Source organism: Mytilus californianus, unplaced genomic scaffold (assembly GCF_021869535.1).
Source record: "Mytilus californianus isolate M0D057914Y unplaced genomic scaffold, xbMytCali1.0.p SCAF_3, whole genome shotgun sequence".
In the NCBI taxonomy this organism is placed as follows: domain Eukaryota; kingdom Metazoa; phylum Mollusca; class Bivalvia; order Mytilida; family Mytilidae; genus Mytilus; species Mytilus californianus.
The window spans coordinates 116433403-116451224 of NW_026262679.1; the positions used below are offsets into that span (position 1 = coordinate 116433403).

Genomic DNA, 17822 nt, shown 5'->3' on the forward strand with positions numbered 1-17822 from the left:
ATTACTCTATATACACTATATAGAACAATTGCAGCAACTCTTTGATGAGCCCGCAGAAAATAAAAATTTAAGCCCCTTTCTAACATACTTTCATTATCAAAAATAATAAATCATCAAAGATACCCTGCTTTTGTACGACAGAAGCGCGTTTCGTCAACAAAAGACTCATCAGTGACGCTTGAATAAAAAAATTAAAAAGCAAAATAAATTACAAAACTGAAGAGCATTGAGGACCAAATATTCATAAGGTTTATCAAATTTAGCTAAGGTAATCTATTTCTGGGTTAGAAAATGACCATATCCTCAGTGTCTAATAACTTCTTGTTACAGTTCCATTAAGTTGTGGGTAGCAGAAACTCTGCAGGGGAACTGATGGGAGATTATATCGAACACTCCTGTAGTACCAAAATGGGGATATATCTTTTCCTACGGATTCCGAACAAAACAATGCTTAACGTCTTAAGCCAACAAAAAACCCAATGACTTAGTAAAACAAACCAATCAAGTCTATGTCATAAATTAGCAATTAGGTGTTAGGCTTTCTATTGTTCAACGCCTATCATGATGGACAATACACATCAAAGACTATAAGACCTCTGCATTGAAAATATTAAAAACAAAATAACTCAATATTTCACATACAATCCTGTATATCACATTTTGGTACCCTACTAACACTATAAACAGACAATGGGTGGGACGAGGGTGGGATTAAAATAACTACAAGAACAGGCTATAAACAGACAATACAGTACAAACGTTGACTATTCTGGCAAACGTTTACCTTCTCATTGAGTGGATATTAAACAAATGAGACAGAATCACACGTACTTCCGCCTAAGTAAATTGGCCAATGAGGGTATGACCATATCCTCAGTGTCCAATATCTTTTTGTTACAGTTCCATTAAGTTGTGGGTAGCAGAAACTCTACAGACTTCCTGAAGATGAAACCCAATCTAAAATACAAAGGCCCAATCCATATATAATGCACGAGTATTTTATAAATTTTACAATGAATTACTCGTGCAATTACACATTCACCAACGGCTCCCAACAGTTTAACTGATCCCGTAACAATTTTCTCGCATAATTCTTTTGAAATAAAATCAACATGTTGCTTACAAATTTTTAAATTTTAAAAATATTGATTTGGGGGAATATCCGAATTATAAAAACGACCCTTAAAATTTCCTTTAAAGTGTCTGAAAAAATTTGTACATTTATTAACCATTTTAGTATATCTTTATTATCTGTCCCTTCTAGAATATCTTTCCAGTTTGACAAATGATGATGAATCTGACCTCTTAGAAAGAGATCAGGATCACGCAAAGGCAAAGTCCCACTATCAAAATGAACACCACATGCACCATTCAGAACTTCTTCAGCCGATGGAAAGTGTGTTGTAAGTGAGAGAACTTCACCTCCAAGTGTTACCCATGCTGGTTCTTGACGTACTTGTCAGTGGCGGATCCAGAACTTTTCATAAGGGGGGGCCCGCTGTCTGATATAAGGGGGGCCCGCTCCGGTCATGCTTCAGTGATTCCCTATATAATCAACCAAATTTTTCCCACGAAAGGGGGGCCCGGGCCCCCCAGGCCCCCCCTGGATTCGCCTATGCTTGTACCTTTTTATGGATTAAAAACAATTTACATTTCCCATCCGGAACATGAATGATTAATGAATTTAAACTTCACAATGTTTTACTATTCTGAGGAGAAAAATAAAAACACTCTCTATATCCAAGAACCAACATAAAAGCACTTAAAGGAGAAATCCCTTCACCTACAATCCACGTGGAACATGTAGAACCACTAGGGTATCAGTGACCCTTGAATTGTAAATGAAGACATTTCAAATCAAGTAAAATAAAAACCATAATAATTCACAGTAATTCCCTAATTGAAAATATAAAAAGATACTAAATAACATTATTTCCCCTTTGCAGCCTTCATTTCGTCGCAGTCTCTTATCTGATGACTTGTACTATCACAAAACAAACAAGCACCTCTCTGACGTATTCCCAAATTTCGTGGTCTGCCCCTATAACCATTAAAGCCACCTGGATACATCATGATTAACCCGTCTTGCAGCTTTAGAAAGTTCCTCCAGAGTAAGTAATATGAGTGAATTGTTAAGGATTATCTTGCAGACAAAGTGTCCTCACCTTCTCCTGTAAGTTTTTAACAACTTCTTTTTTTGTGATATTCTCTAAGCTAGCAGTCCTATCCTCCAAATCATCCCTCTTTCTTTATTGTCCCATTCTTGTCACCACTACTCTGCAAATTATCACCACTTCTCTGCACATTGTCACCACTTCTCTGCACATTTACAGAATTACCACTAGTAGTGGGGGTCTTAAAAATAAAAACAAAACCACTATGATATCAATATTAACACACATTAAGTAACATCAGTGAATATATATATAAATATCAAAATTCTGTGTAAATTACTTCAGTGTTATCAATATTTTCATTTATATGAATAAACTAATACCTGGATTCAACTAGTGTGGATTACATCACAGTAAGAGTATTGTGATTGAGATTTTAGAAAAAAAACTGCATTAAAAGTAGTCAATAAGAGATCTGTGAATCTAAAGCAGTAATTATGTATTTACCAACAAGACAATTTTACATTTCAGCTAAATATTGCTTGTTATGTGGTACAAGTTGTTGCTCGTAATTGAAGGCCACACAAAGACCCAAGATGATGGCAATGTTCAATTACTTTCTTAAGTTATAACCTCATTAGCACATACTATGTATCATTTCTTTTCATGTTTAGAAATTATTTCTAGTTTGATCATTTATTTGTCTTCTAAGCTTGTCATCATAGGCAATGTGCAAATTTTTATGCATAAAATTCAACAGATTAAATTTTATCTGCCAGCCAAGACATAACATTCAAAGTGCAAGACGTAGAAATGACTTACTTGATCTTGCGACTGGGTTAAATCTTGTCCACTGGGTTGTCCGTATTCATTTGCATACAGTATCAAACAATGCGTGGCCCACCTGGCTTTCTCAACTGTATAGTCTCTATCAGCAAATTGAAGTAAATCTTGTAGTTCTTCACCCGTTCAATCGAGAACCTATTCAATAATATAAAACAAAAATGTGAGTTAAAAACTCAACAGAGCTTTTATTTTACTTGTTGTACTAACCTTGCCGACTTTAAATAAAACTTATTTATTTTATTACAAAACACTTAACTTAGTTTCTTATGATTGTCTATGAACGTATTGCAATAATAGGAAAGATAAAACATGTCAAACAATGAAATGATGAATAGTACAAACCTGTTGCCTCAGATCATTCATGTATAAATCATTCAATTTTTTATTCTTTTGAAAACGAGCAAACTCCTTTAAGCTCTGTGGTTGTCCTCCTCTTATTCTCTTAATAGCCGCCACTAGCCGTACCCCTTTTAATGAGTGTCTACGTTTGAAACATGTGGGTAAAACCATCTGAAAATAAATACACAACTATCTACACAACTGAACACACACTGTCACAAGTCTAGACATCACATGACAAATAATATAACATAATATGTACAAAACTAAATACAATTAGAGAACAATTATTTTCCAAAATTAGTGAAATAGTTCCCTCTTTTTTAAATATGACTAATGAAGCAAGATTTAAATTTTTTTATACCTGTGGTGAGACTGATATAATTAAAATTATTGTAAAAATCATAAGCACCATGTATTATTCTAGAAATGCTTTATTGAGTACTTAATAACTTTGTGGTACCACCTCCTCGGCAGAGATTATATACATTCATTTATTATTGTAACAATATTTACTTTTAATAATGGAGGGATATACAGTTATATATATATATAATGTTTATAATGTGGTCAGATTTTGTTTATATGTTTATGTATTGTCTTGGTAACAATCCTATAATTTTGGATTTTGAACCAATAAAATTATCTTATCTTATCATGACGTCGCGAACCTGCTGAGGGAAATCCCCTTTAGGCAATATATACTTTTTCTCCGCTATTTGGAGTACCACTACGTAATAAACGAACATAGGCAAATGTACTTTTTCATTAAAATCTTTTAAAAGAAAAAGCGAACAACCATTTGTTTTTTAAACTGTATATATCATTTTTAAATCCTAGAATTCAAATCAACATAATGACTCTTTAATAAAATCTGTGATGACACGTGTCGAGCACACCCTTCGCCACGATGGGATTTTGAACTGCCATAAAATTCTTTAACATAATACCTCATTAATTTTTTTGAAAAACTAGGAAAATGCACATATTTTAGCAACCAGTTTGGTAATACAAATGTTAAAAACTTATAATTACTTATATTTACACTCGACCTCGTGTCGGGCTTTTCCAATCTATCAATTTATTATATCTCTTTAGCCTTGGTCATTTTTCAAATTATATCTCATGGCCCTTGCCATTATTCTTCAATTATATCTCAAATAAGAATTACCATCTCTAAATAAATGTTATCTCATTGGCCCTCGCCATTTTCCAATATCATATCTCAAGGCCTCTTGCCCATTTAAAAAATATATATTGTCTATTGCCATTCTCAAATTATATGACCTCTTGTCATTCTAATATATGGCCTCTTGCCATTTAAAAATAAAAATATATACCTTCTCTATAAATTATCACGGTTGGCCTGAGCGGTCAGGACACGTCCACTCTCTTAAGTGGATATTAAACAAATGAGACAGAATCACATGTACTTCCGCCTAAGTAAATTGGCCAATGAGGGTATCCTATGTATTTCCAAATAAACAAGGTTGTTAACATATAATTCATAAATATGACCAAATCAATGATATATCGAAGTCTAAATCGAAATTTCTGCCCTTTATCCAAGTTGACATTCTATTATGAACCTACCTATTGGACATTTATTGTTTTCTAATTCAATTCCTTAAAATCGCATTAAATTATCACACTGGATGTTAGGGAAACTTACAATAAGCGTCAACAATGCCACATCTCCTTTTTTTTTGTGTTTATGCAGTTCGTACATCTATGCATCGTGTAAATACATGTCATGGCACGTGCTTGTTCTTAGTATATTTTAAGGAAACATACAATAAGCGTCAGCAGTGCCACATCTCCTTTTTTGTGTTTATGCAGTTCGTACATTTATGCATCGTGTAAATACATGTCATGGCACGTGCATGTTCTTAGTATATTTATATGCTTGCTCAATAGTTTTCTACATGTGCTTACATCTGCATTTGTTGCCTACATTTACTTATTGATTAAATATTTTTCAGATTATATTCTTGACTTCGTTAATATGAGTAATGTTTCGGATAAAAAATATTATGTACAAAACACTAGAATCCAGGAGATAGAACCCATGGACAATGCAGGTACTACAAGTAGAAGTATGAAAAATAAAAAATAAAAAACTATGAGAGTATAGAAAAGACTTGGAACATGGGTTTGTATTAAGCATTTTAGCATGAAAATACATTCATTTACTCGGTTTGGTATGTGTTTTCCGACTCAGTAAATAAGGCGTCATAGAAAGGAGCAACACTCAAAATTTATAAAAAAAAGAATCTTTTTGCTAGGACCCAAAAGATTTAGTTACAGACAGATATGATAACGAAAATTCAAAATTTTATATAATGAATCTACTTTTATAATTCCATTCCTTTTCGAAGTTTATAATGCAAATGAATAAATGGTAATTCCGAAGTTAACAGTTGTATTAAGCATAAAGTTATTAGTTCACAAGGAGACTGCCTTTCATCTGTTATTTTTAAACCCTACAGATGGTTATCTTCAAAGATAGTAATCATATCCGAAGATAATAAATATGTCGATGAATATATCTAAACCATAAAGAAATAGAACAGTATAACATTTGAAACTAGAATAGATTCTGTTCCCCGAGTCTATCAAAATATACTGACCAAACAAAAAAGTGCCAGAATTCTAATTTTAGATCTTGAAAGTTCTATATCTGTTACTAATGACGTCGATATTTTGAAGCTATATTTGCACTAGCGCAATACTATAGAATTTGTCACACTTTTGTTACTCTCCGTGGGAAAATGGTGTTGCTTCACATGTGTTATATTTGAATTTAGACTTTACAATATGAAATATATAGGAAGGTTGGTAATACATATGCCTTTTAACGGTATTAGTCGTCGATCCTCATTTCAAAAGTATGTGATCAAAACATCAAAATCACAGATATGTATCATCTAAACACATCTTGTACAACATCTGAAGAGATGTGTTGTGTTTTGTTTTTCTATTGTCTCTATTTAACATTGACCTTAAATTGTATATTTATTTGTTTAATCGTTTGATTACATATGATGTCTCAAAATAAGTTTTGCATGGTATGTTTTCATTAACGATATACAGTCTTTGAAATGGAAGTAGTTATAGCAGTTTAAAGTTTGAACCCGTTTTTACCATGAGTTATCCCTCTTTTACTTTATTTTCCGACAACAGATGCAGACTTGGTGCTGTCAATCATGGTATTACGTATAAACATATCAACAGAAGTGAAATTCATAGGAATGAATAGGTTAGTATTTATTATACTTATATCACTATTTATCAACATAGTTCACATATTTTCAATTTCCATTACTTAAACTGTGTTTATTGTCTCTAGATCTATTTCCCCAACTTTAAGCATTAAGTGTTCTTTTTGCCCTCTACTGTATTACTATAATATAGCCTCAGTGTTGTGTTTTGATTATTTGTGCACGTATTCTTTTTGTCCCCATGTCAGTTCCAAAAATTTAATCTTCAGTATTGTTTACTGTTTATGTGTACACTTGTTATTCATGGTAATTTAAGTGTTAGTTATATTTCACCCTGCCATATTTCCCAAACTATAAGCGTCAGTGTTGTCTTTTGTTTATGTGTACACATGTTTTTATAACTTATCATGTGTAGGTCTTTGTTGTTGTTGCACAATTGCTACATGTAACTTGAAAACTATCATTAAAACGTTAAATAGAATATGAATTTCGTGATACTTTTATTGGGTATACATATACAGACTTGGCTTTCAAGTTTTTGTCTCGAAGCGTTCCTGAAGGAGACAAATCCCGAAAAGCACTTCGGAGATACAACATTTTACAAAATTCTACGCTTGTGATATTAGAGTTTACTCTCCCTTGAAAGTGAAATTCAATTAACTGTCCTTCTGGTCATGCTATTACTGAAGATCTAAGAATAATTCAACATGAACATCTCCGAAAGGTGATATCTCATGGTCCTAAGTTCGGAGAAACCCAACACATCACTTGGAACCATAACTTTAGAAAAGTTATGGATTCCATTAAGGACTACACCAGAGCATGGGCTAAATGAGAAGACGTTGAACTGGACACTTTGTCAGAATAGATTAAAGCAATTAGGTCTCTGACAAAACATCGAATCCAATAATTGAAAAACTGTGTGAATGATCGACCAGCACTCAGGTAATCCCACATACAAAAACATGTCATTTGACAAGGATGATACTTTGGCGAATAATAAGTCCTTCATGGCTTCAATGAACATTAAAACGAACAGCAAATCTGAGCACTTACCTTGTTTGTATAGGATACCTAAGCTTCACAGAATTCTATACAAACAACGGAATGTTTGTTCTAAAAAGGAATAGTCCATTAGATTGACAAAAGTTCTGTTCGCTGTGAAAGAGGATCTTCAGAAATACTGTGAAAATGTTTACTCGAGTAGCGGTATTAACCATGTATAAATATATATATATACAAGTCTAAATTGAAAAGAACGTTCAAACCTATGATTGCGTTGGATAAAAACCGCAATTTTTATACGTGTGCATGCAAAACAAATTTCTTGGTAGAGGGGTCTAAATACAGCACAAACAACCTTTTTCAAAAGACCAAAAAAGAGAAAAAGTATATTTTAACAAAACGCATTTGACTAACAGGTCGAACAACTGATGTTCTTAAACCCTGTTGACTGCCATTGGCGATTGCCAAAAAAACGTATCACAAGATATAACAAAATGGATCTAAAAAATTATTAATTTAATATCAAACAGAAAACAATCAACTTGCGGAAAAGATGGTATACCGCAAATATGAGGTGCAAAAATTTGTACACCATATCCGGATTTCGACAATTAATCTTAAATATTAATTATATATAATTCGTCTGAATAACAGCCCAACAATGTTAGATCTGTTAATTTGCGGAAGCAAATTTTTGTTCTTCCCTGGCCGGGATTCGAACTCATGCAACTGAGTGACTATATGTATATATATATATATATATATATATATATATATATATATATATAAGAAAGTCTAAATTGAAAACAACGTTCAAACCATTATATATATATATATATATCAAAACCTTTGCTTTTTCAACACTTTATTTCACCATTCCCCATATGAAATTGAAAAATCGTCTGACAAAATACATAATCCACAATGGTTTTCAATATAAAATTGGTAGCATAGGCTTTAAAGTTATTGCTTTGGAATACCATACGGCATATTTTGTTAATAGTGAACAAAAAGGTAAAAGATACTATACCGAGGAACAGTGATCTTTCTTATTGACAACTTATTTGTTAAATTTGGATGTTGACTTTTTCAACAAATTATCGGCATTCCTATGGAAACGAACTGTGCGTCTCTCTTTGCCGACATATTCTTATTTTCATATTTCATATGAATTGGCGTTCCTTCCGACACTTGTCAAAAACAGGAATATCAAAACGGAAAGTCCCTTATCAAATGGCAAAATTAAAAGCTCTCACACATCAAACGATCCAGATAATTTAATTTCACATCTTAATTTTTTAGCTCACCTGGCCCAAAGGGCCAAGTGAGCTTTTCTCATCACTTGGCGTCCGTCGTCCGTCGTCGTCGTCCGTCGTCGTCGTCCGCCGTCGTTAACTTTTACAAAAATCTTCTCCTCTAAAACTACTTGGCCAAATTAAACCAAACTTAGCCACAATCATCATTGGGGTATCTAGTTCAAAAAATGTGTCCGGTGACCCGGCCAACCAACCAAGATGGCCGCCATGGCTAAAAATAGAACATAGGGGTAAAATGTAGATTTTGGATTATATCTCTGAAACCAAAGCATTTAGAGCAAATCTGACTAAGTAAAATTGTTTATCAGGTCAAGATCTATCTGCCCTTAAATTTTCAGATGAATCGGACAACCCGTTGTTGGGTTGCTGCCCTTGAATTGGTAATTTGAAGGAAATTTTACCGTTTTTGGTTATTATCTTGAATATTATTATAGATAGAGATAAACTGTAAACAGCAATAATGTTCAGCAAAGTAAGATCTACAAATAAGTCAACTTGATCAAAATGGTCATTTGACCCCTTAAGGAGTTATTGCCCTTTATAGTCAATTTTTAACCATTTTTCGTAAATTTTTGTAATCTTTTACAAAAATCTTCTTCTCTGAAACTACTAAGACAAATTTAACCAAACTTGTCCACAATCATCATTAGGGTATTTAGTTTAAAAAATGTGTCTGATGACCCCGCCCGCGAACCAAGATGGCCGACATGGCTAAAAAATAGTACATAGGGTAAAATGCAGTTTTTGGCTCATATCTCTGAAACCAAAGCATTTAGAGCAAATCTGACATGGGTAAAATTGTTTATCAGGTCAAGATCTATCTGCCCTGAAATTTTCAGACCAATCAGGCAACACGTTGTTGGGTTGCTGCCCCTGAATTGGTAATTTTAAGAACATTTTGCTGCTTTTGGTTATTATCTTGAATATTATTATAGATAGAGATAAACTGTAAACAGCAATAATGTACAGCAAAGTTAGATCTACAAATAAGTCAACATTACCAAAATTGTCAATTGACCCCTTAAGGAGTTATTGTCCTTTATAGTCAATTTTTTAAAATTTTCATAAATTTTGTAACTTTTTGTAAATTTTTACAAAATATTTTCCACTGTAACTACCGGGCCAAGTTCATTATAGATAGAGATAATAGTAAGGAGCAAGAATGTTCAGTAAAGTAAGATCTACAAACACACATCACCATCACCAAAACACAATTTTGTCATGAATCCATCTGTGTCCTTTGTTTAATATGCACATAGACCAAGGTGAGCGACACAGGCTCTTTAGAGCCTCTTGTTTCTGATTGGGATCCATTAATATATCCTTCAGAACAACTCCTCCAAAAATTTCCTCAACAAATGTACAATGCAATGTAATGTAAATTAATATGTTTTTCTGTATACCTTTGTTCAACTTAGGTGATACCAGAATAAAATGATATATACAAGAACTAGAAATTAAAGAAACAACAGACACGGCTTCCTCCACCTCATTTTTAGATTCATACCTCGAACTTGACATAAGCGGTCATCTCAGTACCAGAATCTATGACAAACGAGACGATTTTAATTTTGAAGCTATAAATTTAAACTTAGCAGCAATATTCCAACTTCACCTGCATATGGGATATACATTTCCCAACTCATCGGTATTCAAGACCTTGCAGCTGCTACTCAGACTTCATAAAACGTCATCAGTGTCTGAGCAGAAAGTTTTTCTAAAAAAAAATCATCGGAAGATACAAAGACCTTGTTGATAAATATTCCGTATCAACTCATCAAATAATACATGATGATTTTGAAATACAGATTCTGGGTACTGACATTGTTTGTCATCTTAACGTGTAATAATGTTCTTCTTATTTGTCTTTGTATATTTTTAACCTTTACTGTTAAGTCCATTTTTGGTAATATCCTTTTGGCGTGGCTCGGTATTTATACATCTCGCCATTGTGTTATTGTCCTATGGCCATTTTGTTTTTCTTTGATGACATAGTTGTTTGTTTTATAGTAATTAAGATTATAACACAATGTTGACTGCTGTACCCTAATTTTTGACATTTTACCCTTTATGTCTGTTTGTTTTGCTAACACATTGTTGTCAATATAATGGAATTCTATGCGACTGTCATACAAGTGAGACATTTTGCTAGCTATAAAACCAGATTTAATCAACCATTTTCTACATATGGAAATGCCTGTACCAAGTCAGGAATATGACAGTTGTTTTCCATTCGTTTGATGTGTTTGAGCTTTTGAATTTTCCTTGGAGTTCGGTATTTTTGTTATTTTACTTTTTGTAAACAAGATTGTTTTTGTCTCAATTATTCTTTACAAATGTTTAAAACTTAAGTTTTATATTTATGTAAAATGATATCAAATTATGAATTATAAAAAAAAAATAGTTGACCGCTTTAAGGAACTATGAACGAAGTCAACTTGGCAGGATATCAATTTTTGGTCTTTTGGAAAATGTTGTTTGTGCTGTATTTAGACCCCTCTACCAAGAAATTTGTTTTGCATGCACACGTATAAAAATTGCGGTTTTTATCAAACGCAATCATAGGTTTGAACGTTGTTTTCAATTTAGACTTAATTAATTTATATATATATATATATATATATATATATATATATATATATATATATATATAAGTCTAGAGATTTGCACAACGATACTAATATAAGATGGTATTATACGAAGATGTTGTTAATAAATCGTGTTGACAAATATTTCGGCTTAACAAATAGCCTTCTTCGGTGTCAATTATTTTAACAATACTGATAATATGTATAAAAATAGCTCAATAATACAGGTAAGTTTTGGTCTATTGATTTAATCCAAAATCCTGAACATCATAATATAAAACAAAACTCAATACTCAAATATACGTGACTGTGTATATTTACAACCCAAAATGAGTGAAAAATAAAACTTAGTATTTTTTATTGATGCCGTTTGGATGATGTACATTTAGTTCCTTTATCCAAAAGTGAGTCAAAGCAGCCTTTCCACAAACGCCTCAATGGCCATAGGAGTGATATCTCTAAGAAGCCACTTCTCCCAGTTTTCTCAGCATTTCAGACAGTCTGGTCACACACTTGATGACTTTAACCGCATGAAGATCCTAGTGATTGAACAGAACATTCACTGGAGTGATGCCCAGCGACAGGTTCGGGAAAGCTTTTGGATAAAGGAACTAAATGTACATCATCCAAACGGCATCAATAAAAAATACTAAGTTTTATTTTTCACTCATTTTGGGTTGTAAATATACACAGTCACGTATATTTGAGTATTGAGTTTTGTTTTATATTATGATGTTCAGGATTTTGGATTAAATCAATAGACCAAAACTTACCTGTATTATTGAGCTATTTTTATACATATTATCAGTATTGTTAAAATAATTGACACCGAAGAAGGCTATTTGTTAAGCCGAAATATTTGTCAACACGATTTATTAACAACATCTTCGTATAATACCATCTTATATTAGTATCGTTGTGCAAATCTCTAGACTTATATAATTTTTTCCTTATCTGCACAGTATCGTCTATTCTAGACGATCCGGTACATAGTAAATTTGCTGGTTGGTCCTTTTTATAGACTTCTATATATATATATATATATAGCATAACAATTATTTTTTTCTTGTCGTACAAATAAAAAAAAGGAAAATTTAGAAAGAAACAAAATTATCAAGAACATAGCTATTGCTTCCTTTATGTAAAAGAAATGTAAATTGGCGGCAATGTGAATTACACAAAACAATATACGTAAACATGAATAAGTCACACAGAATAATTCATGAATGGACAAGTTTCTTTGACAAACTCTTTGGAGTGTTCAAAAAAGTTTTGATTATATTCTTTGACGTTTTGTAAGTGTAAACGTCATTACGGTCGGAAAATGCCTATACAAATTCAAGAACATTGCAGTTGTTTTCCAGTCGTTCCTTTGGTTGATAGTCGAGCGTTTAATTCTGTCAGGCTTTATTGACTTACCCTTTTTTATTTTACCTTGGAATTCGGTATTTTTGTTAATATATATTTAATAGTAACTTTTCTATTCAAAGTATAATGGGGTAAACATTTACAAGTGCCATATATATTTTTAATGTTTCCTTGATGGAAACTTTGTGATAATGCATACGTGCAATAATCGCGTTAATATTTCATTAAATGGGACTGCCGAGTTAATTGAAAAATGGAGATCACGGATATGTTTTACTGACAAAAAAACTGTAGTTACTACCTAATTATTGAATCGTTTATTTTTCATCACATAAAGCATATAAAATTATATTTGATATTCAATTTCTATTATATTACCAATTTATAAAGAGACTTCTACCTGTAATTATAATAAAATATTAATAGGATATCATGACAATATCTTGTAATTTTAATATAAACTCGCAATAACTACTTGAATTAACCTTAAACCCAATTTGGCATCGCAGTACTGATCACTTCAGGGACATACATTTTTATATTCATACCTTATATTTAAAATGAAAATGTTGACCTTGATGTGCATATTTGATAATTTTTTATGAATAAAACATGATGTAGGATATATGCTAAGGATGCAGCAACTCAATAACAGTCTTGTAATGCAAATCAAATTTGTTTTAACACTAAATGAATTTTTTCATTATGGTAGAAATGTTACGGTGCACGGCAATGAAGTAGAGATATATATGTATATAGATAAACCACAAAGGAGTAGATTTATAAAGAGTGAACATAAGTCCGACGACATTTCAAACATTTCAAATGAAATGTTTCATGTGTTTTTCCTAAACTATTTTAAAATACACAATTAAATAAAATCAAATTAATTTGGTTCACCATGTCTTATGGTTGTGAGACATTAATAATAAAGTTCTAAACTGAACGTTTTCTGTTTCGTCTTGAATTTCTCTAATCATACAAAATTAGGTATCACTTCATTAAAATTCAAAGTTAAAATTAAAAACAATAGCTGAGACAAATAAATAGTGCTGGGAATTCTGAGTAGAATACTTCTTAAGGAAGGGTTACAATAGCCAGCTTTTGGTGTTGAAATGCATATTCAGGTATCAGATATTAAAAAAATATCCCACCATTCCCCCCCCCCCCCCAAAAAAAATATATAAAAAACAAAATTAAAACACTATAATAGACGTTTCTTGTCCAATAAGTCAATGTCCATTTATCTGGCTTGTTTTAGGAATATATGACCATGATTTTCGTATAAACATTTGGCGATTGTCTGGCATAATCTTTATTCAAAAAAGATGCTGTCGAACGAATTATGGGTTGAACAATGCTGTATCTGACTTTATATTAAGCAAAAATCCTTTTATTTCAAACTATGTTTGATTCAATTACCCTTTATCAAAATAAGAAGATCTGGTAAAATTTCCTATACGACAACTATCAACAAGAGCCCAATGATGCAGATGATAGCAAATTTAGTGCATTGTTAGGCCTTTAACAATGAGCAAACTTCATATCGCATAGCAAGCTTTTTAGTTCCCGACATGACAAATTGTAAAATAATTTAAACGAGAAAAATTAACTGCCTGATGTATGTTTAAACAATAAATGAAAAACGAAAATGATCACAGGCTATGGCGGATTAAAATGTTTGAGGACGCCCAACGCTCAATTTAACATGGGATAGTCGTGAATTAGCACAACCTTTAAACAAAGTGATAAATCAGATGAAAAGGGCTTCACTCATCAGATTGATACAAAGCAGAAAAAGACAAATAACAAAAAGACTAAAAACACAAAGTACCAACCTGTGAGTACTCGCAGTTACTGAACGCTAGTTCAAAAATCATATATGTTTTAGTACATCTAGCATATGCAGTCAATATTAGTTATATTGTGTAAGAGGAAGGAATTGTAAGACCACGTTTTAGTCCTTAAATTCGCAAATCAAAAGTATAATAACTCTACAAAACGACATCATTCAGATGATAATGAAACATTTTGAATTTTGTCTTGCATATTTGCATAAGGGTTTCAAACTTCTTGGAATAAATGAAAAACGGCATTAAATGGCAATATAGCCCATTTTGAGATCATTTTGAGATACATTTTGTCTAGATATGGTACGGAATAAATAAGATAAATATTGTCTAAATATGGTAGAGAATTAATAATCAGAAATGAAACTACATATGGTAACGGAAGCATTAGACAATATTGTTGTCTTTCTGTAAATAAAGGCTTCTTTCTTCTTTTCTTTTCAGATCAAATTTCTCGATCGATAGTAACAAAGCCTACATTATAAGTCCTGTAATGTCTTTGACAGCATTTTCTGGAAACAAGGAGATATCACTTAGTCATACATTTCAAATTCAACATTATACTTTAATACCTCAGGTAAGTAGCTTCACCATTTTATTCTAGGTTTTTTGATAAATGAGGTCAATTCATACTACAATTGTATTTTGGGAATAGTTTACACAAGCATACTGTACTTATCTGATTCGTTTGTAATTGTTGAATCGTACAAAATTTAGTTAAGTTCAAAACCTCTTTAATAAATTAAACAACATAGATATAGTATAGTAACCATTGAGGAAATTATTCACCAGAGACCAAAATGAATAAGGATCTAAACAACTATGGTAAACTGTGCGAAGCCTATATAGTCATCTATGAAATGACACCGGCATGTCAAAATGTGCAGCAGGTCAAACGAGAAAAACCAATGTCTAACTTATGGTTAAAATAATAAATGGTAAACACAAATGGCAAACAGCAACCAACGATAACCACTGAATTGCAGGCTTCTGGCATGGGATAGGCATTTTAAACAGAGAGACGGAAACTACTAAAGGAATATTCAAACTAAAAATTCGAAGAAGACAAGCCAAAGTGACAACGCAATGGAAAAAAACATGACGAAAAGATAACCAACAGTCTAAAAATGGTGGCGGGGTTCAACATGTCTGTGGTCGCTGAACACTCTCCTAGTATGAGACATTGGTGAAATAGCAAAACATCAGAAAAAAACTATACAAATGAGTCGGAAAAATAGAAACCGAAAGATAAAAACACTAGGTACCGATCCGATCTGTGAGTACTCTCAGGTACTGAAAAGTAGTGCAAAACCAATTACAATTAATAAATGAATAAACAATGTTTCACAGACTAAAAAGGAAATCAAAGTTAGTACCAATGCGGATAATATTGAAGGAACTAACTTCAGTGTTTAAGAATAAGTGTATTAAAAAAAGTATGAAATTACTGACATGCTTCTATAAGTTGCATTCATTAGATCAAAGCAACAGTTTTTACCGATGTTCAAATATCATCAATCGATTGAGAAGACAAATCAAGGTAACACACAAAATGATAACTCCAAAGAAGCGAGGCAGGATAAGCATCTCCTTGTATGCATGCATCAAACGCGATCCGAATCCACACTCAGACAAAATGTTACATTTGGTAATAGGACACAATCGGTAAAATAACATATTGGACATTAGTCTAGTATCAAAAGATCTTAGACTGCTAAAACATGTCTCTGGTGAGTTTAGAATCAGAAATAACGTATCGGTCAACCAGTTCGTGATGGTGACCGTAAAACGTATGTAGTGTCGATTTCAGTCGTTCTCCCTCATAACAATATTCGAGAAATTTTTGTGTAAAAGAACAAGCATTTAGTCCCTATAGTGTGAACATAAACGGCGTAAACGCCATACGATTGTTCAGAGGATATTTTGCTGCTGTAAATGGGAAGTTGGCATTTGAATAACTTTAACTGTAAATACCTAACGGCATCAGATTAATGTCTCTTCAGTCATGCTCGAGGTCAAAATATTGGAAAATAAAATCTAAATCCTAATAGAAAGTTGAAATCTTCAGAAATCGTGTAACTAAAAAGGGGGACATGCACCATTAAATTCTGTGTATCAATGATATTTCTAAAAGAAAGGAATAGTTGGTAAAAACGTGTAGGAAAACGATATTTGACTGATTCTTTGTGATTGCCTTTACACATGTCTTTTCGATTTTTTTTTTGCAGGATTGCTGTTTTTCTTATTTACTTTTGTAACACGTTGAACATTGAATTAGGTTTTATTATGGTATTTGATTTTGATTGCAGATCAACATTTCTGAAGATGCAAACAATACTTTGTGTGCCTATTATGATAAAAAAGAAAGGTAGGATTTCCATATAAATGAAAATTTACAAAATAATTAAAACAAATTGATAATGGTAAACATATTGAAAACACGAACAAAACATTTTACTACGTTTAAAAGCACAGGGAAGATGGGTAATTTATAACGACGCAGCCAATTATGGCACAGATATTTCATGGCTCTCAACCAAATCAGGATGGTGTCCATGAAACTTCGAAAACATGGATATAACTATACTTTTGAAAATCAAGGTATCAGTAGATTCCTTATAGGCAGCTATCCAGTATCAAACAAATCCTAAAAGTAAATGCAATAAATAGAAATATCGGATCATCTGGGAAATATTAATTATATTTAATATGCACATGATATCGAATTGTTGCTACATAAGAATAGAAAGAACACAATCTGAAAATCTGATGTAATTTTTCTATGTTGTAAAGTGTAAAAGAGGGGCGAAAGATACCAAAGGGACATTCAAACTCATAAGTCGAAAATAAAATGACAACGCCATGGCTAAAAAAGAAAAAGACAAACAGACAAACAATAGTACACAAAACACAACATAGAAAACTAAATATTGAGCAACACGAACCCCACCAAAAACTGGAGGTGATCTCAGGTGCTCCGGAAGGGTATGCAGATCCTGCTCCACATGTGGCACCCGTCGTGTTGCTCTTGTTAGTACAAACCCGGTAATAAGTCTAATAATTCGGTAGGTCATATTCGGGAAAAGGGGACGGGATTGTAGTTACGACATTATGAACATATCCGCTATCATCTGTGAAACGGATATTCCGTAACGGTCAACCAACTCGTAATGGC

At 32.4% G+C, this 17822-nt stretch overlaps 1 protein-coding gene across 1 annotated transcript in view; it reads left to right on the forward strand.

The window, feature by feature from the left end:
• LOC127735912 (adhesion G-protein coupled receptor D1-like) overlaps nucleotides 1-17822 on the forward strand; it is a 43156-nt gene that overhangs the window by 3494 nt on the left and 21840 nt on the right. The window contains exons 3-6 of the mRNA XM_052246350.1: nucleotides 5282-5380; nucleotides 6483-6558; nucleotides 15092-15224; nucleotides 16957-17015. Of these exons, the coding sequence (XP_052102310.1) occupies nucleotides 5305-5380; nucleotides 6483-6558; nucleotides 15092-15224; nucleotides 16957-17015 (344 nt within the window). The 5' untranslated portion in view covers nucleotides 5282-5304. The remainder of the gene's footprint in view (nucleotides 1-5281; nucleotides 5381-6482; nucleotides 6559-15091; nucleotides 15225-16956; nucleotides 17016-17822) is intronic.